The sequence below is a fragment of the Argiope bruennichi genome, chromosome 6 (assembly GCF_947563725.1).
Source record: "Argiope bruennichi chromosome 6, qqArgBrue1.1, whole genome shotgun sequence".
Lineage (NCBI taxonomy): Eukaryota > Metazoa > Arthropoda > Arachnida > Araneae > Araneidae > Argiope > Argiope bruennichi.
The window spans coordinates 26,220,821-26,248,186 of NC_079156.1; the positions used below are offsets into that span (position 1 = coordinate 26,220,821).

The 27,366-nt window shown below is 26.1% G+C and overlaps 1 protein-coding gene across 2 annotated transcripts; it reads left to right on the plus strand.

The window, feature by feature from the left end:
- On the plus strand, positions 1 to 26,874 carry LOC129971061 (ribosome-binding protein 1-like). Of its 2 annotated transcripts, XM_056084531.1 has the most exons (20): positions 1 to 162; positions 6,218 to 6,899; positions 7,875 to 8,002; positions 9,601 to 9,864; positions 11,109 to 11,206; positions 11,668 to 11,950; positions 12,805 to 12,999; positions 14,539 to 14,585; positions 14,690 to 14,801; positions 14,990 to 15,328; positions 15,842 to 15,931; positions 17,598 to 17,768; positions 18,719 to 18,811; positions 18,966 to 19,046; positions 19,847 to 19,930; positions 20,157 to 20,258; positions 21,583 to 21,747; positions 22,566 to 22,625; positions 23,158 to 23,202; positions 25,912 to 26,874. In XM_056084531.1, the coding sequence occupies exons 2-20, from the start codon at positions 6,242 to 6,244 to the stop codon at positions 25,930 to 25,932; spliced, it is 3,036 nt and encodes a 1,011-aa protein (XP_055940506.1). In that variant the 5' UTR covers positions 1 to 162; positions 6,218 to 6,241; the 3' UTR covers positions 25,933 to 26,874. The 2 variants fall into 2 exon arrangements, with proteins under 2 accessions (XP_055940506.1, XP_055940507.1); XM_056084532.1 differs by lacking the exon at positions 23,158 to 23,202.
- Positions 26,875 to 27,366: the final 492 nt, after the last annotated feature.

Sequence of the window (27,366 nt, forward strand, 5' to 3'; positions counted from 1 at the left end):
CCGACATCAGTTTCATCGTCTCACAAACTGATAGCAACCTAATGCCTTCTGGCGCCTTGTCGTAATGTAGCTGTTTTAAGTTGCATTTTAAGTTTTAAATATTTATCGCAAGCTTTTTGTGAACGATTTCTGTCTTTACTTCTTGAAATTTTCAACTTTTCGGTAAGTGGTTTATTTTGAAAATTTGCAATCTATTTGTTTAAATATGTTACCGTAATTTCTTATCACTGCTAATAGTCAATTCGTGAAGTGCGTTGGAATAAATTTGCATGATTTGTGCGGAATGAAATTTAGTGAAATATATATACTGATGTGCAGTGTTTGTTTTGCTTATTTATTAATATAATATATTTAAATGCTGTGTCCGGTTAAGATGTCAACCCATTGCTCCTTTTTCAATGATGATGTGTCATTTCAGTTTCATTCCAACAAACGCTAGACAATTCTTTTTCTTATATTAATGTTGGATGTTGATGAGTGATGAACAATTATTAAATGCATCGACAGTAGGTCATTGAATTGCGATCGCTATGGCGGCTTTTGCTGGTAACGTGGCAAGTGGAAAGCCCGATGTTCTGGCCTTGGCCACGTTGGATGTACGTGGGTGCGACCAGCTGGTTGTTAGGTATGCGGGCTCTAGATTAGGTACTGACCACTTACTAATGACACTATACTTGTAAGCGGTTAATTTTTTTTTAAATTCTTGAATTTCCTTCAAAATATTCCGATCACAATGAAACCTGCCAGTTGCTCATAGAATACAAAAATTGTTAATCGAATTAAAATATTTATTTTATATACATTAGTTGAAAATTTCTTTGAGTGCTGATGTATATTTATTACTGGTTTATTACTGGAAACGCATTTTATATGGATACATTTTCATGCTACATATGTAGGGCAACTCAATTTTTCTGTGCAATGAATCTCAATCTTAAGTAAAAATACCTTTTGTAGTTTTTATAATATTATTTTAACCTCCAATTATTTTTAGAAAATTCATTATTAAAGCACTTTCAGTTAAAAAAAAAAAAGCCTAGATATTAAATGCTATTGCCACATTTTGTAGTAATTTTAACTCGTATTGATACCTTTCCCTCTTCCAAAAAAAAAAAAAAATAAAAATACTATATATATCTATATGTTAAAAAATCAGCATCATTATTTAAAATATTAAATTATGTAACTTTTCCATTGTGAATTAGTTGAAGAAGTTTACTGAATTATGCTGCTTGAGAAACAAAGCTTTGTCTGTGATCTTTTAGATATGCAAAGTAATTTTGTATAAATATATATAGAAATATATTCATTTGGTTGCTAATGGAAACATATTCATTTGAAAGACAATCCAAAGTTTGTTGATTGTTGTTCCATGTTTATTATTTTTTAACTTTTTATATAAAAAAGAACTTTTACAGTTAATTAAAATCTCAGTTTTTATTACTTTGCAACTGTTTTTATCTGTAGTTCATAAAATTTATTCAAAAGTTAAATAGAATATTTGGAACCTTTCGTGCAATATCATTCCTTGTACTATTCACCTTTGTTGACCACCTAGTCCATCAAGGATAATAATTCTATTCTATTCCAGTCAAATTATTTAGATATAATTTAATGTTCATGACTCCATCAAATTATCAGACATTATATCTGTTCTCTTTTCTCTTGTATATGCTCTCTTCATTGTGCACATGAATTTTTAAAATTTAATGGAAAGTCTCGTAACATATTGCTATTAAAATCGTAAATCTGTGGTACATTTGTCTTCTAAATTTTATTGTGCTGTAACTTCACTTCTTTATTTCCCTTGTGAACTACTCGGATATTAAATAAAATCCTTCCTCAGTTTTCAACAATGGAAGAAAAACATGCAATGAAATATTTGATGAAATTGGGATAGCACTTTGAATTTCAGGGTGACAAAGTAACCAATTTTTAGAAATTAGGCAAAATTTTTAAAAAATTGCCAAAATTTAGGAAATATTTGCACAGTCATAAAATTGATATAATTAAAAAGATAATTTTTCAAAAAAATATCAGAATTCAACTTAATTTTTAATTAAAATTTTTAAAAAATTGCTTTAAATATCATCTTTTAAGATATATAATGGGCGAAATCTGGTAACTGGTCTGTAGAACATACACACACATCTTTATTATTAGTAGAAATCCTTTTTACAAGACATATAACTCTTCAAAGTAGACTACCATAATACATTTTTTTGTTCTTTTTATTTTGGCTCCTTTTTAAATTTATTTCATTCTACACTGATAAAATATTAACAAATATAATTGAATAAAATTTCATAAATGCTTCTGTTTACATTTATAATTTATTTTTCAATAGTTTTTTTCACTCTGACTGCCATAATTTTTAGGCATTTTGTTATGAAATAAAGAAAGTCCTATTATTTCGTATCCATATTGTATTATAACTAAATTATCTTTCTTTAAAATGTATTTTGATGTTAACAGATATGGTTTTTTTTCTTTTTTACTGTTTTGTTCATACAATCTTTCTTTCTGTGAGTTCATTTATGCTGAATGTATTTCACACATTTGTAAAGCGACTAGAATTACAGAATCTAATTTAGCATGGTGGAAGAGGTCAAATTGAGACAGAATGATTGAAAAGAACTTGGTTGGTTAAGCTTACATTTAACAAATTCAGAAATATGGTACTGAATATCCATTGTTCATTGAAGTAAGATGAGCACATTCTATGAATTATTAGAGTTGGGAAGATAGTTTTTTCCCAAAATATGTTTTCTAAAATTAAATCCTGTTAATTAAGAGTATTAGATTTATTTCTAAAGAAAAGTTATCACATTTTTAAAGCTAGGGCAAAGTAAAAAGCCAGAATTCTATATAAATGAATTCACTTATTTGCTCATGTTATCCACTTGTCTGAATGGGAGGGGAAAAAAAGGGGGGGGGGAATCCTTATTATTTAATATGTCAATGAAGTTAACAATCTAATTAACAGTCAGCATCTTTTAAGATTTAATCTACTTCATCAATATATTGAATGTAAACTGTAATTATTGCAATATTATAAAAACATATTCAAAGAAAGAACCATATCAGTCATGATTAAATATTTTTAAATTAAGCTTGTTTATCTAAAAAGGTTGAATTTTCTGTGATAATTATTAGATTCGCAATATTCTTTTTCAAGAATTAAAAACATATATTATTGTTATTATGTTTTGAAAATTATACTCTGTTTCACCCTAACTTGGCAGTATTGTAAAAGGCAGAAAATGTGACGTTCCGCGTTGGGAAAGAGTTCCCCATCAATTCCGACTTTAAAATAGTTAAAATGCTCAGAAATATGTCAAATAATATCATAAATTACAGAAATCCGTTTTTTATCAGAGTGTATTTAAAATTATTCTTAAGTTAGAAGTGTTTATCTGTTAAGTATTTTGTAAATAAAGCGAACGAATAAAACGAAACGATTGACATAATGAATTCCACTTTGGCTAGAACCAGTCTTCAAGGTCAAATATTTGGTGCGCTTTTCTTTTACGTCTCCGCCAACTCAGCTTCATTTAGTTCCCAACCATTATCATCTTTCGTACTTTTTTATTCTCGCTTTTTTACCAGCTGATATTTTTGATACTATTAATCACATTAGTAGTTATTAGTTTTGATTGTTGAATATTTATTCGATTCGTCATTTCTATTCACTTCTAAAATGTCTGAAAAAGAAAAAGTGTTATCACCGAATACGCTGTGCTCACCGATTTCGCTCAAGACGAGTGAAATCAACAAAAAGTGCAACATAAAAATAGAAATAAAGGCGTCCAGTCCTTTAAGTACCCCTGGAAAGAAGCAGCCAGGCTCAGTAGGTAAACATTCAGGTCATTTTATGAAAAAGTAAATATGATGATGTAAAAATGAAGATTTTACATTAAAATATGATTTTACATTAAAATATGATTTTACATTATCCTGTATCTGACGAAAAATCCATGCATTTATTCGTAGAAATGAGATCCCAACATTAGATAAAGTTTTAAAAGATGTGAACGATGATACAGATATCTTTTCTAAAAACATTAACCGAACTACGCTTTACAGAATATTGAAAGATTTAGGGTTTTCTTTTGAGAAACGATGAAACGAAATGAAATAACTTTAATGATTTATTAAAATAATGTATTAATAATATTGAACAAAATAATGAAAATAAGGAAAAAATTAATTCTCTGATTTAAAATGATAATATAATAAAGTTAATAAATATTTACTATTTGGCGAAAAATTTGCGAGATAAAGTTCCGCCAGCTATCTGCATTTCTAGTAACTTTATAGTTTAAAGTAACCCAGTTCCCCTCACAGCGACTGTGATTCGGCATGCCTAGAATATACACTACTGCCAAGTTAGGGTGAAACAGAGTACAGCTAATGATTAATCTTAAGAAGGCATAATGATATAAATGTATAAAATTTTTCTGATTCAAATCTAATTTTATCTTTTATGCCCTTAGAAAAATTTAGTCTTTCCTTTGTAAATCAAAAGCTAACTTAGACTAATATTACCTTTTTGATAAAAAAAGAAAAGGAAAAAAAAAATCAATTAAAAAAATACAGAAATGTTTTTAAAGAAATTCTTTTTGTGGTATTTATTTTAAGACTTCATTCCATTTTAATATCTTTCATGAATTATTAAATCAGTAGTGGATTTAAGTATTTTAGTCTTTCTTTGATAATTTGGCTAATTTAGTTTAGCATTTTATTGCATTCTTAAGATAATGTTTTATTTTGTTGTGAAAATATATGTTTTTATTTAGTTATTGACTCCAGACTGTTCACATCTACATTTGTATAAAGTATTATTGAAGCAGATTTTCAGTGTTTATAAGTTATTTCTTGTAAGCACTGAAGTAAATGTAAGGAAACATAGAAGAAGAACCTGGCCAATATTTTAACATTTTACAATTTATAGAATCTATATTTTCCCCAAATTTATTTATTTGGCAACTATAAAAATAAAAATTCTTTTGGCTTGTTATTCTCCTCCCCTTTTTAGCCTATCAACCCTAGCTAGCTGCTTGGTCTGTAATTTTCCGCTAGTGAATATATATATATATATATATTTAAATTTCATTGTAATTATAATTATTTTCTGCACTGATGTATGTTTAAGACTGCTCTTTCTTTAAATTTTTTATATGCTTGTATATATATGCAATTGAAAATGCATCCAATACCTTGTAAAACTATGCTATTATCAATGATATTCTAAAATAAAATGTTTTATCAAGAAACATGGCTAAATGAGTCATACTTGTGTTATATTTATAAGTTCTTTCTATTCAAGAATATTTAAACAAAATTTACAATACAAAAGACTATCTCAAGTTCACCAATACAGTTTTTTATTTATTTTGTATTAATTATATAATATAGTAATAATAATTAAAAGAATTTTAAGTGGTTATTCAGAAAATTTATTTCAAAATAACTAATTTTTTAGTGGGGAGAAACATATTTCGTCTTATTTTACTTAATTATAGTTGTATAATGATGCTGTGAAAAACTTCAATAAAATTTATTTATTAAAAAAGGCCTAAAATTATTAGCTTAAATTTAAAAAAATTTCTGACTTGTGCCTTTCAGATTTTTGTTTGAAATTATTCCATTTTGTTATAAATAATATTATGCATCAAATAGAAATGGAATTGAAGAGAATTCTAAAGAAATTGACTAAGACTTCTTGAATATAAATCTTGTACAAGTGTAATTTTAGGATGGGATAATTCTGCGAATTTTGTAAGACTAAATCATTTTTTATGGTTTTTAAATTTAAATAAATTAATGAAGAGATTATTTTATTTTCAAGAAAGAATAATAATAATAAAGGTTGATTATTAAAATTCATAACTGTCTTCTGAATTTGTTGCTGAAATTAACTTTTATTTATATTGTCATAAAATGAATATAAATAGCATTTCATAATAAAGTAAATTTTTTTAATCTATTTAAATACTGAGAACAGCCTCAACCACTCTCCCCATTCTTTGTAAATTTATGGTTAATGCTTTTCCTTGAATTTCATGTTATTTAATATTTGTGTATTTTGTGATATTTTTGTAGTTAATTGCTTGGAATATTGATAATTAGTGAGAAAGAAATATTTTCTGAAAAGTAGCCATTTTAGAAATAAAAAAAATTTAATGTTTTAATTTTCTTTCTTTTTTTTTTTCAGATAGTTTTATAATTTATTGCAAAAATGACTGTCGCTGAAGAAGCAATATATTCATCTATTTCTTCGCCACAGGTGGCGATGATCCTAGCTGTCTGTACTTTTGTGCCTTTTATTATTTATTTGATTTATAAGTTCAGCATCAAAGAAAAATCTTTTGAGGAAGTACTTGAAGAGCAGAAGAGACGTAGTTTAGAAGAGGAATTACGTCAGAAGTCAGATAAAACTAAAAAAGAAAAGAAATTCAAGAGAAGTTGGGCTAAGAAAAAGGAAAAAGCTGAACCAGAACCAACCTCGGAGCCTCCTCAAGTTGAAGTAAAGAAAGAGATTCCTATTATTGAAATAATTGAACCAGTTGAAGTTAAGGCACCTAAACAGAAAGGTAAAAAATCTGCTGAGCAAAATTCGGAAAGTAATCATGTAGATAAGACTAAGAAGGCAGAGGTTGCTGTTGGGGCAGAGAAACAAGAAAAGAAGGAAGAAAGTGAGAAGGTAAAGGCCTCTGCGAAGTCTGCAAAGGTTGAAAAGGAAGCTGAGAAAGTTAAGGCTGTATCAAAACCTGTTGAAACTGTGAAACCCAAGGAAGAAGTTGTGGTTGAAAAATCTGCTCCAAGCAATCCTCCGCAAGCTTCAGTTTCAGCTTCTACTTCAAGCAAAAAGAAGAAGAAAGAGCCAGTAGAGAAAGGTAAATGTTAATAGAAATTAAGTATCAAATTTCTTTAAAATATCTGCTTAATTATTTTACATTGGAATATTTTATTCATATTATGCATTTTAACAATTGAATGTTTTTTCCAGTAATTGTAAAAGTAGAAAGTTTGACAGTTTTTTAAAAAAAATTAGGTGTCATTAATAAACAATTTTACATTTTTTTCAATGAATTAGTTTCTTTTTTTTTATGTAACAATGCTAGCAATCAACTCGAAATTCAAAATGATTCTTTATTTTCATTTCTGTTTTTAATTTTTTATAAAAATCTCATTGAATAAAACAATTATATGAAGCCTAAAGTTTTTTGATAGAGATATTTCGGAAGAAAAAGGGAGGGATCCTCTTGCTTCAGTATGATTGGTTTAAATGTTTTTGATAATCTGCTCTTGAATGCTTTAAATATTGCATATTTCAGAATGAAACTAATTTAAATTAAGTATTAATATCTTTTATATTTCTTTTTTAATACTTCAAATTTAGTGGTGTTTAAAGATATTTAATTAAAATAGCAAATTTGTGTGCAGCAGTTGCTTTTTATTGAATTTTAATGATGACCTATTCTGTCAATAAATTATTTGTGAAACTTGTACATAATAGAATCGTATATAAATTGTAAAAAATTTACCATGATATATAATTAATCCTATATTGTATTTTATATAAATATTTCTGTTTACAGTTTTGTAGCATTTCTGACGCCACCATAATCTTAAATTAATCTTAGATTTCTAGTTGTAATATTAATACAATTTTATTTCTCTTTTTATCATAGAAATGTTACTTGGATTATATTTAGTACTTGGATAATTATTTATTTTTATACCTTGTGTGAATGTCATAGTTCATTCTAACATCTAGCTTTTATTGTATGAAGTTTAATGTTCTTCAATTTATAATTATTTGCCATTTAAATAAAGTCATTCATACGAATATTTTTATTTTTAAACAGATGTTGCACCTTTGACTGCTAGTAAAGTTCTGTCTCTCATTAAGGATGCTGAATTAGACACTGAAGAAATTCAGAATTTGATTGACATTTTGTTAAATAAGCAAAAGGACTCAACTAAATGGACTAAAGTAAGTTTTATTCTGATGTATTAAATTTTTTTGGGAGGACACTTCAGTTGATTCCTATTGATGTTTTAATTCAAATATGGTTAATTTTCTAATTTTTTTTTTTTTTTTTTTTTTGGAAATTTTAGTTTGATTCTATTTTTTAAACATTAAGAAATCAGTAATTTTATAACAAGGATATTGTAGAAAAGTTATTTTCTTCTTTCTGATTTAATACTAAAGTTACACATTGTTTCACAAATGAAATTAAAATCACCTCTCTCTGTGTGTCAAATGATCTCATTGTTTAGTTTCTAATATGATTGTTGGTTAATCTAAAAAAGTAAGAATTTTAGAAGAGCCGTTGAAATGTAATACCAGACAAATTATTGGATTGCCTATTAATTTAAATTTGAGTGCAATTTTTATTGTATACAAAAATTTAATGTTTACCACTTTTCTAATTCATTGCTCTTTAGAAGTTTCACTTAATAAATTAAATTACTTAATTTTCATAATTCTATTTAACATGCATTTTGTATGGGTAAATTAAAAAATGGGAGAAAAAACCTTCTATAAATTTGTTTATCTGTTTATGAAAATTTCCGATCTCTATATTAACAGAACACCAGTGAAATTTCTAATATAATAACAAATTTTTGAATTCTGCATTTAATTTCATGGAATATTTTTTTTATAAAAGTTCTGTTGTATATAAATTCCTGTGTTGTCTTATATTGACTATTTCTCATTATGAATTGTTTTGCACTTTTTAAAAAGGTATTGTATGGTTAGTATTATATTTATGCTTTTGGTTAACCCTCATATACCTGTATCATGAGGGTTCTTTAGAGGATATAAGCTGTTTAGTATCTTCTCTTTAAAGCTTATATTTACATTATTATATTCTAACAATCAGTGCTTGAATAAATATTTATGAAAATTAAAAGAATCGCTGAGTAGTTGAAACAAATGTTCTAGAAATATTTTTAATATTTAAACAGCTTGTCGATTCCACTGATTTCAATTCTTTAAGTTAGACATTGAAAACTTCTTTTCATATAGAGAAGCAATTGCACAGGTAATAAACAATGTCATCAAATACAGACCTATGTATGCACAAATGATTATTAACAATTAGCCATTTTCAGTGTGCATAAATTTGCATGTACTCGTGGTTACTTTTCTCAATAGTAGTGACTCAAATGTTGCCAAACTTCTTTCCTGGCACAAAGATTTTCACTGATAAAATTCACTTATTTCATTAATTATTTCATTAACACTTCTCTGTTGTGTAGGGAAGTAAAGCATATACTACAAATTGTGTCTTGAGTGGATAATAAAAAGAATGCATGGAAATCTCTTTGAAGTTTACATTTATTATATAAAGTGAACACAAGAATATAGAACAAGATCATCATGTTCAATGATTTGATCAATATATTTGCCATTGTATTTACTTTTCATGTAAATTATATGAGGAGAATATTCTGTTAAAAAAGTTATTATAGAAATTTATGTACTTATAATTATGATCTTACAGTTCTATTTATAATATTCATGCATTTTCTGATCATTTTAAAGATTTTTCTTCTTCTAACAATTTTTATTTAAATTAATAGAGGAATGATCAACTTGCTGATGCAAAAAAGAGTCTTCACGAGAGAGAGCAGCAGTTGGACCTTGAATTGCGTCAGAATCAAGCTGTTGTTTCTAAACTGAAAGATTTAAGAGACGAGTATAATTTATTGAAAACTAAATATGTGACACTTGAAAAAACAAACCAGGAGAAAATAAACAAGCAGCATCAGGAGATACAAACTTATGCAACTCGTCTGAAGCAGGTTCAAGATCAATGTGCTGCTGAAAAGGAAAAATTTGCTCAGGTATTGAATTTATTATTGCTTGTTTTAAAAGTTTTATTAAACTTAAATTCTTCCATATTTGAGAAGATATAATTTAAAAAAAAAAAAAAAAATTGCTTCCTGATGTGTGAGAGGTTGGAATTTTGTTATTCCCGAGTTCAGTGCACTGAAATTATATGTTGATTTTATAGAATTAACACTCTCTGGAAGTAATAACTTTGAGAAATAATAGATATGAATATCAAAAGTTAGAAGATAATTAAAGTAAATATTCTTTTGCCATTTTATTTTATATTTTAATAAAAAATTATATCAAAAAGCTTTTAAATTAAATTTATTGTTATTACTGTGTAACTAACTAGTCTTTTTGGGTTTTACAATTTGTTCTGTTGTATTTTGCATAGCTTTTGGATATATTTCACACTCTTCTCTTTTTATTACGGAAAGCCTTGGTTCCAGTTTATTATCGCAAGAAAACACTATTTGTCAGAGGAAGAATGTATCCGTGTTATGAGAATGAATTAATAATCTAAAAAGGTAGCAAAAATGATGTTACGACTTATAGTATTTTCTCTGATTTTGTTTTCGAAGTTAGGCATATCGATGCAAATCCCTATTCTGTGGCATAATTCCTTATTCCTTTCTCATATGCTCTGTTCCTTGCATGCGTCTAGGATGGAGGCCTCTCATCCGGAAAGGATTATATGACACTGTTTAACTAAAGGTGGTCCTTGTGCTAATAAAAACCAAGCTAAAATAACGCTTTGTTTTATGTCATCTGGTTTCTTTTTTGAACATAAAAATTTCTAGAGATTATTAATAGAAATAAGAAATTACATTTCTTTTTAAATGAACAGCAAAAATTGAAAATCCAAGTAATTTTTTTTTTTTTTTTTTTCATTTGGTCATTTCAGGGGTTTTTCCACTTTTTACTTTTTTTTTTTAGATGAACAAAATTTTCATGATCCTTATTATCAACTGGAAAGTAAATTCAGTGTAAAATAGTGAACAAATGTTAATCTTTTAAAATAAAAGATTTTTTTTAGCAATATTTATTAGTGCTTTCTGAAAAAGCTTAAAAGGAAGATTACTTTATCTTTGAACTCTAATATACTGTTTTCTTGACACACTTTAAGTTCTTATATGTTTAATCTGATTCCTCTATTTCTCAGTATAACTTTATTGATGCTTTGATTTCATTTTAGCTTGTAATAATTTTTAAGCATGTATTTAGTTTTTTATTATTATTGTTATTTTTTTTTTAGCTGGAAAAACATTTTGAGAAGAAAGTTAGTACTGCTTTGAAAAACGTTGAGGATGAAAAATTGAAACTTCAGTTGAAGCTGACCAAACTTGAAACAGAGTAAGTACTCTCTTTATATGGTTTTATCTTATTCTTTTAAATAGAAAGGAAAAAGAAATATATATTTCAAATTATTGTATCTAGTTGTTCTCTGGACTGTGTGTGTGTGTGGGGGGGGAGGTAGGGTTATGTGTTATTCCTGTTAATAATATTGTTACAATTCTGTTCTTGAATCATAGCCATCATAAATAAAATTATAATGAATATTCTATATCTAATATGAAAGGAAAAATATCAAGTAGAGTAGAAAAATATCAAGTATGTGAATGTTTTAATTTACCTATTTCAGTTTATTTTTATGATTTTCAAATCATATTTTTGATAATATTATATTTACCTATTATACTTCGAGTGATTCAAAAATTGACTATTAAATTAATACATTTGTTTAACTAATTTTAATCTGTTTTGAGTAAAATTTATTATGCGAGTTATTAATTTCTATTTTTTTCTTATTCCAGATCTATTGGTGTAACAAAGGCCGAATTGGAAGCTGTGAAAAAGTCCAAGGAAGATTTACAGAAAGTCCATGCATTGCTAATTGAACAACATACCCAGCTAGTTGGCGGCCACAAAGCAGATCTGAAAAATTTAAATACCCAATTGGTTGATGTTAAGAAGCAATTTGAAGAAGTCAGTGCCAAAAATGTTATTCTTTTGAAAGATATCCAAGTATTAAATGACACCAAAGCTGCTCTTGAATTGTCTAAGAAAACTCTGGAAGAAAAACTTCACAATGAGGAGGTATATATTTATTTTAAGTTTAACTTATATAAACTAATTTCTTTCAACTAGTTCATATAAGTAATAAGATATAAATTAGTTGAATTGATAAAAATTGTTACTGATGTAGTTAAAGTGGAAGTAAGTTTTAAAAAATTTCGAAAAAATGTTTGAAACTTTATGTAAATTTATAAATTAAAGTAAAATTTTGTAAGAATTACTTTGAGGTATTTATTATAATTTCATTTTGATATTTTATAGCCATAAGTCTACTGGATGTACCATTAAGAAATATTAACAATACAACTTTTTTTAATAAATATATAATTTTTTGATAGTCATAAATTTATTACTGCTTGAAAATAGGGAAATCCATGGTACTGCAGATGCTCTTAACTAGTAGAGATTGCAATTACAGAATTATCTGCCATCAATTTGTGCAAAAATCAATATTTAGTGAATTCTGCAGTTATTTACTTATACTTGTAAGTAAAACTAATACTGAAAAAAAAGAATAAAAAAAAAAGCTTTCAATTAAAACTAAAAGAAAACAAAGTTTTGAATGTCACATTCCGAAAGATTAGACTAAGACCTGTTAACATCAATAAAAATTTTATTTTGCAGGGGAAAAAAAGCCCTTTCATTAATATAGTGGATTATTAAATTTCATTGAAAATAGGATGAGCTTTAGCAATTGTTCCGTTGGATGAAATTAGTCATTTCTTCTTATATAAATTGGAGTTATTTTCTTGTTTCTTTTATTCTAAAAGCTGTATAGTTAATGCATTTAAACATAAATTTGCTTTTCTTGGTGGAAAAAATTAGATAACTAAGAGTTAAAACTAAATGAAGCTATTTTTAATCCCCCCCCCCAGAAACGTGTTGCTGATCTGGAAGCGCAAATAAAACAGTATTCATCAAGTGCTGACACCATCAATCAACTGCAGTCAGAAATTAAAAATCTACAAAAAGAGAATGAAAGACTTGCTGAGCAGTTGGTTTCTACCAAAGAAAGAGTTGCTGGAGATGGCCAAGAAGTTATTCATCAAAATGGAGAATTGAATGGAAAAGTTTGTTGCTTAATTATTCCTTTGTCAATTTTTAAAGTATGGCTAGTAAGAAAAATTAGTTATGCAACTCGTAAATTTTCTACTTACTTCATTCAAAAGGTTTTGGTATTGTGGCAGAGTTTCTTTACATACTATAATTTCATCTGTTCCAAATTCTTTCTCATATATATATATATATAATAATAATAATAATAATAATAATAAATATAAAGCAACATTGAGTTATTCTGAAAAAGTCCTTCTAAATTTACTACCTTCTTTATAATGATAGTTAATTAATATTGTAATATTAATTTAATTTTAATACTATTTAAATTTATTAGTCTTTTTAACAGGAAATATGCCCAATAATGTATATTTAAATTATTATTTGAGCAAGAGTGATTGTGTTCTAGAATTAACTATTTTTTTTTTTTCCTTTCCTAAGTCGGGAATATTTTTCATTAATTTTCTAAATTAAAAAAATGAATATAGTGTTGATATGTTTATATCATCTAATATTTATAGAACTTTAAAATTGAGTCGCAATTTCTCAGAGTGGATTCATGAAAATCCAATTTAATACAGACATTTTTTGAAAATAGATATCTATGTGTATTGCATTATTGTTCAGAATTTTCTTTTTGAACAGTTAGCAGTTATTTCTGATTTTAAGAAGAGGTGCAAAGTTTTGATAACCTAGTGATGCTTTATAAATTTTAATAGTTTCCTTTTCTGATTGTGTAACATCACAGGGAAATTGTAAACATAATAATTATTTCTTATTGATTTTCAATAGCCTTTTGAGTGTCAAAAAGATCTGAAATGGCATTAGAAAATTATGTACTACCTCATGAATAGAGTAATATTCATCTTTTTTTTTTTCATACAGAAAGTATTGTATGAAATTATATAGTTTTGATTGAAGAATGTTTTAATCATTGAATTTCTTTTAAACAATAAATATATTGTATCATATTGAGGACTAGTTAATTGCATATGATAATTTTCCCAATAAACTTTTTTCATAATTTAAGATACAAGTTTTGGTACTTAACAATAAAGTTAAATAAATGGTAGCATATCCCAAAACATTATATCCATTCAATGGTTATGCTTAAATTGTTATTTTTCTAAGGACAACTGATCACAACATGTTTTTTACATTTCTGTTGGGTATTTATCATTCTAAACATTTTTTATACATTTTTCTTTTATTCCATTTCTTTTAATGAAAGTTTTATCATATAAAGTTTTGAATACATTTATTTTGGAAAGCAATACAGAACTATTGAACCACCTCTGAAAAGTGGTTAAAAATTCCTTAAAAATACTTTATTTCCTGTTTCATAGGAAGGAAAAAGTGATTTTAAGAAATATGCGAAATATAAACATTGATGTTTTGTTTTTTATAAATGTGGATAAATATGAAAAATTATTTAGGATTATAAAATAGTCTTTAAAAGACTTTTAGAACATTTATTAGTTTTAGTCATCAATTGTGTTATATATTTTTAACAATAATTTTACATTTATTTAAAGGATGTATTTTTGTTTCAGCCACAGGATTCGGATCTGTTGAAATCATTAGAGGACAAAGAAAACCAGTAAGTTTTCTTGTAGAATTTGCAATTTTTTTAATCAGTTTTATCAATCGATTGCTTTGAATAATGTGACAAATGCTCATATTGAACATTTTCTCTTTCATCAGGCTTAAGGAAAAAGAAACACAATTGGTAAAATTGAATGAAGAAATCAATAAGTTGAAAGCTAAAATTTCTATTCTGGATGAGGAAACTGAAATGCAAAAGAAGAAAAACAATGTAAGTTCTCTGTGCTATACTGTTAAAAACTTATTATTAACTTATTAGTACTGTGAATTTATTTATATATAAATGAATATAAACATTTTTTTCTCCTTGGATAATATTTTTAAATATTGATTTTTTCAAATATTGATAATAATAATTTTTTTGTTATTGTTAATAAAATTTTTTGAAACCTTATTTAGGAGCTAAGGGAAAAGAATTGGAAAGCTATGGATGCTCTAAAAGCAGCTGAAGAGAGTGCTGAACAGAAAATCAAAGAAATACAGACTGCAGCTGACAAAAAGCTGTCACAAGTCCAAAAAGAGCTTGAAGAAAAGCTAAAATCTAAAGGTGGAAACCAGTCAAGTTCATCAGAACTTAGTGAAAAATTAACCAAAGTAGAAGCAGAATTGGCAAAAAGATTGTCGGACTATAATAGTGAAGTAGACAAGAATAAAAAACTTACAGCTGAAGTTGATAAATTAAGTACTGAAAGAAAGAATGCAGAATCTAGGTTAGCTCAAATGGAAGAAAGTGTTGAGGTATGAAAAATTGATTTACTTTATGTTGGTTTGTAGTTTATTTTTCACTTTAATGAAAGGGAAAACATTATGTTTTGTGATGGATATAATCAAATCACTCTAATAATTTAACTAATAATATGTAATACTAATAACTATGTACTAATAATGTAATCTAATACTAATAACATGAGTATTGTCATATATTTTTATTCCCCTGCTGTGATGTAAAAATTTCCGAACCTAGTACTGATAACTGCATTATGATGTTTTTAATTTTTTAACTGATTCCTTAATTTAAAGCCTAAAAACAAATTGTCAGCATTTTAATTTCTCAGATTTTTAAGTGAATATTTTTTATATAAAATATTGATGTATTTTTGTACTGTATTAGGATATTGAAGAATTTTAGACAATCTTTTATAAAATGATTAAATTAAAAGTTTCAAAGAATTAAAAAAAAATTGGAATTAATTAAAAAATTTTTTTTTATAACAGTTGTGGTTTTAACATTTTCCCCCTTTGCTTCTTTAGAATTTGAAACATCAAATTAAAGAATATCAATTGAGAACAAGGGAGTGTCTGCAAAGGATACATCCTGAAGTTTCTATAGATAGCTCATTGGTAAGATCTGTTTTATTCTTAAATGAAAAGTTGTAAGTGATATCATAAATTAGTTTTGTGAATAGAATTGTTTATGGCAGAATTTCTTATTCATATGATGAATATAATTAATTCTCGAAAATCACTTGAATTTTATTTTATTTTTTGAATTGTAAAAAAGAATTATGCATAAAAAAATTTGTGTATTGTTCCCATTACAGAATTGAGTCAATTCATTGAAGTTATTGCCACACTAGTATAATTGGTTGTATCATTTAATACCTAATTGCATATTGCTGTATAAGATGCTGCCATGGCAATTCGTAATATAATTATGAAAATTCTGTTACTGCTAATCTTTAATGCATTCATTGTTTCATATTTGTATTACTGATATTTTTTTCCTTAGCTTTGAGTAATTCAGTTAGTAAGATTTTTATTTTTTTACTTCAAATAGGTGCACATTTTAGTAAGAAAAATTAACCTGAAATGCATTTTTCAGCTCCTTTTCATATATTCCACATTTATAAGAATTTTAATGGAGTCTAAACAATAAAATAACACGGTGATGCATAGTTAAGATAATTTTTTTATATGAAATTTTTTTGGGGAGAATTAATATAAAGATAAGCATAATCAAATTCTGTTTTTAGTATCATTAAAATTCTTATTAAAAAATCATCCCTTTTTTTTCTTTTTGCTTCTGTAAAAGGATTAACTTTTATTTTAATGCTGGTATGACTATTGAAAAGTTTTTCCCCCATATTAAAATCAAAGCAGTCATAAAAAAATTCATTTAGATATATTTTGGTAATGTACAGTGCATTGATTTTTTTTTTTTTTGCAATATTAAATATATATAATATCTCATATAAAGTAATAGGAAATTGTAAATATGATTTTTTTCACTTATACTTCAATATAATGCCTCCTGACATTCTAAAATGGAGATGCATTTGTTTAATTATATATATTTTAAAAATTTGCTGATCTTATTAAGTCAAGGCTTATTAAACTACAAATCGGATATGTCTGCTTTAAAAGACTTCAAATCACCTCTTTTTTTAATCACTAATTATCCTTCATTTCCTAATCATTTTAAAATGTCAAGATTTTTTTTTTCATGGTAAGAAAAATTAAATTTACACAGTGGAAAAACTATCAATGATATATAAGCATGAATTGCTGCTCTGCTGTGATCATATTTTTTTTGTACAAGATGCACAATAGATTCAAAAACTGAATTAGTATTATGCATTACATATTTCACAGGTTAAGAATTGAATCTATTGTTATTTTTATTTCTGTAATTTGTGCCCACCTCTTACCTGTCTGCAATTGAACCAACAATTGAATGGTTATTTATAATTACTTTTCTCATCTTTATTTGCATTAAACATCTTGTTGGATCAACAGTTTCATTTTTTAAAAAATACTAGGTTTAATATATATAATGTATTTTACTTATTGTCTGTTGTAATTGTTATTTTATTTATATAAGGGATTTTTGAAAGTTTAAATATAAGGGTATTAATTAGTATTGGTACTTTATATTTAAAGTGATAATAGTGAATGAAGAAATAGTTGCAAGTGATATCGTAATTGTATTTAAACTTAAATAATATTTTGCTATATCCATTTATTGCTTGTTTTTGCATTTTCTTTAATTGCTCAATTCCCTTTTCAGCCTTATGAATCTTGGATTGCCGAGTTTGAAAAACAAGTTGATCTTGTTGTACAAACCACTTCCTCATCTGCTAGTGAAGTAGAATATAACAAATTGAAAGATCTTCTTGAAGAGAAGAGCAAAGAGCTTTCAGAAAAAGAGAAACACTTCTCACAAGTTCTTTCAGAAACGGTATGCATTTCTTATTTGCTAGCAGTTTTCTTGAATTTTTCAATGAGAGTTGGAATTAGCTATACTACAATTATTTATTTGTTATCGTTTATATCTTAATTAAAGAAAATATGCATGCACAGAAAAAATTCCACTGTATTGCATCAAATATAATGCAAAGAATAATAGTTGCGAACATTAAAAATGTTAAGAAATTTTAAAAACGCATTAGAAATTTGAGTTTTACATATTCAGTCTTAAAAACTGAAAGTATATCTAGAATTTAAAAGATGTAAGCACTTATTCTTAAAAACATTTAATTGGTATATCAATGATATTAACTTTTTAAAAAATATACATGAGAAATTATCAGTCTAAATTAAATTTGAATAATACTTCTGAAGTAAGCAATTATTCCTATAAGTTCCAGCTGATATGGTATCATGGACACAGTTAGTTTTATCCTCTTAATAAAAAAAAAAAAAAATTATATACAACACTTATGTAAAAAATCTTGTTTGTTTATTAAATTAGGAAATTCTCGAAATATTAAGTAGATGATAAAATTAAGAAATATTCTGAAAACAGAATTTAATACTTTCATAAAATAAATAATACAGGAATTTAGTTTGCATTTTCTCTAGAATTTTGATTTTCTTTTCATAGTAGAAATCTTAAATAGGAGGATATAAACTTGGATATTTTATAAAATATTTTATTTCTCTAAATTGGGTGCAATTTTCTTTATATATTGTTTAACTGTTCATATTGAAATAGGCAATGAAAATCAAGAAATGAAGTATATAATTTTGTTATTAGTGTTTTTTCTTAATTTTGCAATTCTGAATTTTTTTCCCTTTAGAAATTTTAAATTAATTGTAAATGCTTTCTTTGTTTAAAGAAATGTTTGTACACATTTAATTACTGTTTATGATTTGATTATTTTAATTTGATAAATGCTTTCCTATTAGGAGTCTATGCTCCATTCTTTACAAAACACTGCGGAAGAGAAAGAAAAGCAATGGCAAGAGAGGTTGAATGAAAAAGAATTACAGTTACAACAGGTAAATATAAAATTTGATATCACATTCATTTTCATGATTAATTTGGTGCAGATAAAGCCTGAAACATTTTAATAATTATTTAACAAAAATGTTTTTTATAAACATTTTTTAACAAAAATGTTCATAAGTTTTATACTTTTTACTATATTTGCAGCTCAAAACAGAAAGAGATTCCTTAACAGCTGAAAAGGAAACACTACAATCTACATTCCAACAAATGGGCCAGCTGGAAGAGGTAATTAAAAAATTTTGTATAATCCATATTATTTTGAATGCTATTTTGTGATATATAATTATAAATGGCATATAGTTTTCACATATTTGTTGTTTATAATATTTTAATTAATAAGGAAAAAAAATTTAATGTTATAATTTTACATCGTATTGTGTACATTTAATTTTTAATCTGCACCTATATTATGAAGTTATATTTTGTTTTCTGAGAAAGGCTTACTTATTATTAAATGCACACACACACACACACACACACATAATATTGGTATTTAATGCACAATATGAGTTTTGATTATTTTTTGTTCTTTTTCATTCCTATTATGCTTTTTGTTTCCTTTAACATATCAAGATCTTTTTTCCATTACTATACTGCTAGGATTTCTAAAATGTCTGTCATGACTCGCTGATGGATTATGATATGAATTTAGAATCTGTCCACAGTTTATAAAAAAGTGATGTGGGAAGAAATATTTTTTGTGAAATTATATGTAAAGTCCCATTTCATAAGGGTTTTTTTTCCCCCCCCCTATAAAACCTCTTGAAAAAAATGTATTATGTTTATGGCTTAAAAAAAAATCAATGTTTCAAGAATGAAGTGAATCATTTTAGATTTAATTTCTAAAAAGTAGGCTGTAATGTTTAAAATTTTAAGGGAATCTTTGTATTTATTTACATTCTGCTAATATTTCATTTGGTGGGAAATACTATATTTATAATTTCAAGGGAAAATAACTTAAGTCTTTTTTAAAAACTCAAACATTATAACTTTCAGAAATGTGACATCATTATTCTCATTTTTAGTTGCAAGAAAAACTGAAAGAATTGCAGAGCACTTTGGAGAGTGCAGAAAATGAAAAGTCACATGTGGAACAGAAATATGAAGAGGTATGCAAATGAAGTATTTTTGATTTATTATTAAATCACAGTTAAAATTTTGCTTCATTTATATTTTTTTTAAATCAAAGGTTGAATTTTTATTATATGAATTTTTTAAGCAGTTTTTTTGCAAATTTTTTCAGACTCATATTTATTAAAAGGTTATAAATATGCACTATAAAGTGATGCATTTTTACTAGTTATTTATGTATTTTTTTATATATATATATTTCAGGTTCATAAAAATTGTATAAACCTTAGAGACCAGTTAGAAAATAAAGAAAAACAAATACTAGAGCTTCAGAAAGAAAAAAAAAGTGTTGAGCATCTACAGCAGGTTAGTGTAAATGTCTAATACCATGTGCTTGTTGTGTCTAATTTTTGGTACATGCATATTCAAACAAGTTTGGGAAAGACAGATTTATGAAGTCATATTTATGTAGCTAAATGTAACTACATATGTAATTAATTGTATGTTTGCTTTCAGTGTTTTGCAATATCGAACCTTTTTTGTTTTGTTAGATGCAGAATGTATTTTGAGATAAAATTAATTCTAAATGGTGCACTTGGTTTATCATTTAAGCAAGAACTTTTTTAATTAGATAAGAATTATAGGGCAGATGGTAGCTTTACATATGGTATTTCTTATACCTAAATGACATTATTTGTTCATTCATGTGATTTAAAATTTTATATTTTTAGGTAATTTTATTAATAGTACAATAGATGAACATGTAATAGCAATCTAGATATCAAATTAGTTTTCAGTTTTGTTGAAGGATTTCTTATTCTGCGGTTCACTTAAAACAAATTGAGAATTGAGGAAAATTTTACAATGTCTTCAGATTTGAGATTTTTCAAAATTTCTATTTGCTATTCTATTTGCTAAAATGAAATGTTTGAGAAAACTAGTTTGGCATAAAATAACATAAAAACTGATGAATAATTATTTTAAAATGAATTTATTCTTCATTAGTGCTCTCTAATTGCCATTATTGTCTAGTTTTGGGTTTACATTTATTCAACCAAAATGAGATCATTATTTTTTTCCCCCTTGTGAAAGATTGTAATGTTAAGTTTAAATTCCTCAAAAAAAAAAAAAAAAAAACTTTTCAGTTTTATAAAAAGTAACAAAATGGTGTGAAAGAAAACTGAGTTATGGGAAATACTTGCTTTTCATACATCTATCTTCCAAATACAATTTTTTGCTGATAATAAATTTATTTACTGTTTATCTAGGTTCCATTTTACATGTAAAATAAACTTCCCGTTTTTCTTATAAGCGTGTTAATATTTTGAAAATTGTACTTTTTGTCTTCATCTGAGCAATTTTCAGCATTGATTTTTTTTAAAACAATGTGAATCTCACTTTCATTAAGCTATTCTAAATGCTATGCAATAAAATAAGTATCTATTGAAATTATTATTATTATTTTGCATTCATTTTCAATCATTTGTTTATTTTTAATTGCGAATTCAAAATATCTCTAAAATTTAAAAGAAGCTTTCATTTGGAATATTGTATGTACAGATGTAGTATGTTATTTATAAATTAATATGCATTTGTTTTAATAGGTTTTTTTAGATCTTTTTTCGCACAATTATGTGTGATGAAACTCAATGTAGACTTGTCTAATTTGCTTTCTTTTTAACAATTTTAGGAGGTAGAGGATTTAAAATCCAAACTAGAGAAGGAAAAGAAAATTAGTAAAGACTTCTCATCGCAAATGATCCGATTAAATTCCTTAGTCAAAATAGGACAAGATTCTCTTGTTGCTGAGCAAGAAATGGTCAAGAAACTAAAAAGCCAGCTGGAGGCACAACAGGTAAAATTCTTTATTGTCTGTTATTGCCTTTTTAAAAATAATTTTGATCTAAGTTAATAAAGTTGTGTTTTAAGACGTTTGCTTACTTCATTTTATTGTGAGTTTTGAAAAATTAATGAATATTTGATTTCTTGCACAATCCCTTTTATTAATCTGATTTGTAATTAATTTTAGTTTAAAATGGAATTGTGTACAATTTTGAATCATTATTTAGATGCTGTGGTTGCTAATTGGACCATTTGCAATGTCATTGTTGCTTTTGTAAATGTTAAAGTATTAATGTTTGTTTCTAAACTAGTTACTGAATTATTGTATATGAGGTATCATTGTAAGTTATAGTAAGCTGTTTGATAAGGAAAAGCAAGAATGTGAATTGTAAATTGTATAAAAGCAAAAACATTTTGAGTAAAATTAAATTTAAGGATTCGCTTTGATGAATATTGTTCAGTTGTGTAATTTGTGAATTATTAGTTCTGATGGAAGTTGAAAATTTTAGTTTTCACTCCTGAATAAGTTTTTAATTTAATTTATGAATCTGTCAAATATGAATTTCTGTAATCTAAAAAGATAAAGTATAAAAAAAATATGAAAGACCTTCTTATCAGTTTTTTACAATGCATGTTCATTGTCATAATTTGTTTAGTTTTCCAATCTCTCTATAACTGCTGATAAAAATGCATATTTAAAAATAAAGATGTAAAGTACAGTGTAAAATTCCAGTTTAGAACTTGCATCTTTCTATATATTTAGTATATATTGAATATATGTTTACCCTAAGTATTGAGAATGTAATTGAAAAATAATCAATCTTGTCTTAGGCTGCTGCTACTACTAATGGAGGTACAACAGTTCCTGTATCAACTCCTGTAGCCACTGAGGTATAACAGATTTTCTTTTTCTAACTATTTTCATCCCAAACCCATAAGCATTCTACTCTAACTATTAAACTTCAAACTTGTAATTTTCATGTTGTCACTCGTTAAAGAAAAAAATTTCAAATTTGTGAGCCATTTTACTCGCCAGTTTTATTATTAGTAGCTTAGTTATTCTTAACTTTTCTTTTTATTCTTAAAATTTCTTTTTAGACTTTCATTGCAATAATATTTTATATGTGAGCATTATGTTAACATTTGAATTTAAAATCTTTACCGACATAGTTTTCATTCTTCTCAAGATTTTGAATTTATTCACTATGGATAAAAATCTTGCTTGCAGCTTCCCTGTGAAATGTGATACTTGATTTTAAATAATCTTTTCCAAAGTTGCAATTCTGTGTTTTCTTTGATCTGTAAAGTTCTGTGAAATGTTATATAGTATTTACATGTTGTTAAAGCAGTAAATTAATAATGAGTGACAGCATTAACATTAACACACTTCTGTTTAACTCTCGACTTACCTATATTCTTCCAGTCTAAACCAAAGAAAAAGAGTTCAGAAAAATCCAAAAATAAAACGGTAAGAATTTGCACTAACATCATTTCATACTTTCCACATTACTTGCATGATAAAATCCTGCATGAACTATCCTCAGTTGAAAAACTGAGAAATTTCTATACCATGACCCCCTCTAATTGTGTTTGTTTCTACATCTTTGCTTCCTAGGGAAGGCACAAAATGACAGGTATGTTCATTTTTGCCTCACTTATGCATGCATTCCCTTCCCTCTGTGTCTGTCGGGTGGAGGTCTAGGTGTTTCTTTTGGTGTCTGTAGGGGGTGTATTATTTTTAATTTTGGATATTCTCTACCCTTGTGTTTGTATTTGTAAAATTCTTGACAATCCATTTTGGATACTTTGTGAACCCTAAGTTATTTTTTCTTCAAATTTTGAAAATTGCCATTTAATTAATGTTCTCCTGCATCAAGTTATCTTTTTAAATTGATAAGTTGTAGTCACATTTTGATTCAAAATTTATACAAAATTCCTAAACATCTTAAGATTTTTTTTTTTTTTTTTTTTTTTTTTTTTTTTTTTTTGTAGATTCTTAAATAAATCAAAATTGACAACACTTTTCTAAAACAAATGCTCCCAATTAAATGGTAATGGTATTGGAACATATGTGTGGTTAAATGTGTCTACCCTGATGCATTGTTTTGTTAATTAATAACAGCAAAAAATCGTAATTTTCCTGTAAAATAAATAATGGTTGTGGATGTTTTGAAAAAAATTCTATGATATAGAATAGTTAAGTTTTGCTGAATCTACAACAAAATTCTAGAAATTTTGTTTTGCTTCATGTTAATGAGCTATAGCAGACTAGATGATAGATTTCAACCTTCACATATTAGATGTTGGAACAAAGTCTTGAACTTGTCACCATTATATATAAAAATGAGGCAAAATTATTAGTCTGACTCTTGATAGTCACTATATAGCTTTAAAACTGGAATTTGAAAGCATTTCAGATAGGTGTAAACTAAATGTTAGAATTTGAAGGTCCTTGATATACATTCCCTACAAAGGTGTGTCGTCTTATGAATAAATCAAAGAAGACATAGTTCTTTACATTGTGGAACAAATAATTATTGCAAGCTATCATTAGCCATTCTATAGAGTATGCATTGTACATCATAACTCAGTGTTGCTAAACTGTAGAGAAATTCCGATTTACTAGATGTTGATTTTTATGACGTTTATGAGATTTTTGTGGTTTCTTAGGAATATGTACAAGATTTTTGTGGTTTCTTAGGAATATGTACAAATTTCTCTAAATAAAAAGTATTCCAAGAAATCTTCATCAGCTATCCTAACAAGTATTTTATTTAATATGGACCAATTTGACTTTAACTCCATATAGACCAAACTAAATAATTTCTGTAACTTAAATGTTAGACTAGTGAGTTTTATAATAATGAGTATGAAATGTATATTAATTTGTTCCAATCAATTTGATTTCAGTTAATTAGTAATTATTCTGTATTATTAATCTATTAAAAATTAATGATGAACTTAATTCTCGTTAAGACATAAAAAATTTGACTTGATTTAGAATTTACTATAAATGAATGGAAATAGCAGCAAAACAATAATATAGCATTTAAAACAAATATGGACTTATTTATTCACATATACTTAAATAGGATATTCTTCATATTTATTCACATATACTTAAATAGGATATTCTTCATATTTCATTTTCAATAAATCAAAGTTATATCTACTATTACATTTGAGGAATTCATATGGAACAACATTTTAGTCGTTTCCAGGTATCAAGAATAAGCCAGTTATTTAAATTTATTAATCTTTGATTTAAAAAAAAAGAGTTAAAGAAATTGAATCTGGTAATTGAATTCAGTATATTATTTTTTCAATGAATTCTCATTGCCAACATTTTTTTATAGTTTTGGTTTAATAATTAAAAGGAAAAAAAAAGATTTCAAAAACTGAAAATGGCTGTTCCTAAAAAGAAAGTATAAAAAAAAAGTGTACATTTATGATATTACAGAGCAATCCCATTTATAATTGATTGTCTACTTAGTATCATTCATGTTTTATAAGAAACTGTTGCATTCAAAATTTCGACGAATTTGTTCCCCTTCCCCTTTTTTTTCTTATCCATAACTCTGAGGAATAAAATGCATATCCCTCTTTAATGAGATTGGCTTTTTCAAAAGCATTTAGAATACCAGCAGCTTCTGAAGATATTTTGGGACATTTCAGAATTTAAAAATTTAATTATAACAGGGGTAATTTGGTGTAAATTTGGACAACTTTATTTCTTCAAATTAGTACTTGGGGGGGGGGATGTTTCTAGTTTGGCATTCTTAATCAGATAAATAAGGGTGAAAATTGCATATTTAAGCAGATATTGCTTCAAGTTTTGGTAATCATGACTTGAATTATTAATTTCTATTATGTGCAATTTTTCGAAGACAATAAATTTGTATAAGAATAAGCTTATGAGGATTATCATATTGATAGCAGGATAGATAACATTTGTTGCACACAAAAAAAGAATTCTGTAAGAATCATCTGTTGCTAATTTAAAAGAATGAATTTATTTATTAATTTTTCCCTCATGATTTTATTAATTGCATGAAATTTTTTCATTAATTAATTTTAAATTCACAATTGGAAGTAAAAAAACATAATCTGCGCCTCATATGAATGGGTATATTTTTAGTTTCATTATTTATGTATTAATACTTGTTTCTTTTTGCAGGATGCTTCGGCTAAAAAATAGACATTTATGTAGGGTGTCATAAATGTGAAAAATTTTCCAGAAAAGTGCATTTTTCAAAAACCTGTTTATATTATAGACTCTTATCATTGTTTTACCATGTTCCAGTTAAAAATGTTTTGAACTCTAAAGAAAAAACAATGTTATAAATGTGAAGATGTAATATTCTTATATAATTCAATAGTGCCTGCCTTATTTTTTTACCGATCTTTCTGTCATGAATTTTTTAAAACTTGGGACTGTCCCTACTGTGTTAAGACTGATATCGTTAAAGTCAAAATATAAGTATGCAAAATGCTGTGCATAAAGCAAATTAAGAGAATGTGTAGCATATATGTATGTTTCTAATTAGTATATGTAATAAATGTTAATATATTATTTTTCAGATAAATGGATTGAATAATTAAATTATTTAAAGTATATTTGTGCTTGGTGGTTTTTATTTTGTGAAATGAATTTATAATGAAAAATTATTTTTTAAAAAACTTTATGAATTGTACAGAATCATCGAATTTTATCATATATATATATCTTGAAGCATTTACTGAATTTGATATTTAAAAATATAATTCAGAATCTTTTCCATTTTGATACTGTGAGAAGTTACACATTTCTCTTCAGATTTAAAATTTCTACTTTTTAGTTTTAAATGGAATGTGATTTTCTTTTATTTGCATATATAATTTAATTTTGTAAGTGTTGTGAATATATTTCCTGTAAACCAATTTGAAACAGTGGGTGAACTGGGACCAAATATTTTTATTCATCAAGATATTTTGTCTTCTCCATTTCGTCAGTGATTCTGTACTCAATATATTTGTATGTACTTTCTCACTTGGCTATTGATCGTGTCTAAATCCCAATGGTTGCAACGCTGGCAGTGTAACCGTATTTTCTTGAAACATGCTTGCTTTGTTGTTATGGAATAAAGTTTATTATTCGTAATTTGGATTTTTTTACTTTATTAATTTGTTTTCATTATTTTATACCAAGATTTCTTGTGTGTGTGTGTTTTTATCCATTTGAAGGGGTCAAATTTTCTTAGGCCATATTTTCATCTAAAAAATATTTTTCACTTCATCAAAAAATACCAAAAATAATTTTGAAATTCAGCTTAAATAAATTATTCATCTGAAGTTTTTTTAGGTCAGGCAATTGTCTCTATTATGTTTCACCAAAATTACTTACAAAAACTGAAGTATAAATGTGTTATTTAGGGTCAGAACCCACAGTTTAAGAAACATGCTCCTAATATCAGCAGGTATTTAAAGCAATTGTTTCTATGTGACTATTACAATAAACAGTTGAAAGATACGAAATGAAAAGTCTTTGTTTTGTAAGATTTCATCTAAAATGTAGATAGCACTGAAAACAGTTGCACAACTATTAAGATATAAATGTGAAATTTTGTTTCAAATTCATGAAAATCTGATTATG

Excerpts from the sequence above, each read along its gene's own strand:
- LOC129971061 (XM_056084531.1), top strand. The coding sequence starts at position 6,242 with ATGACTGTCGCTGAAGAAGCAATATATTCATCTATTTCTTCGCCACAG. Across the intron at positions 6,900-7,874 it reads GAAAGAGCCAGTAGAGAAAG|ATGTTGCACCTTTGACTGCT; the intron begins GTAAATGTTAAT and ends ATTTTTAAACAG. Across the intron at positions 13,000-14,538 it reads ATGGAGAATTGAATGGAAAA|CCACAGGATTCGGATCTGTT; the intron begins GTTTGTTGCTTA and ends TTTTTGTTTCAG.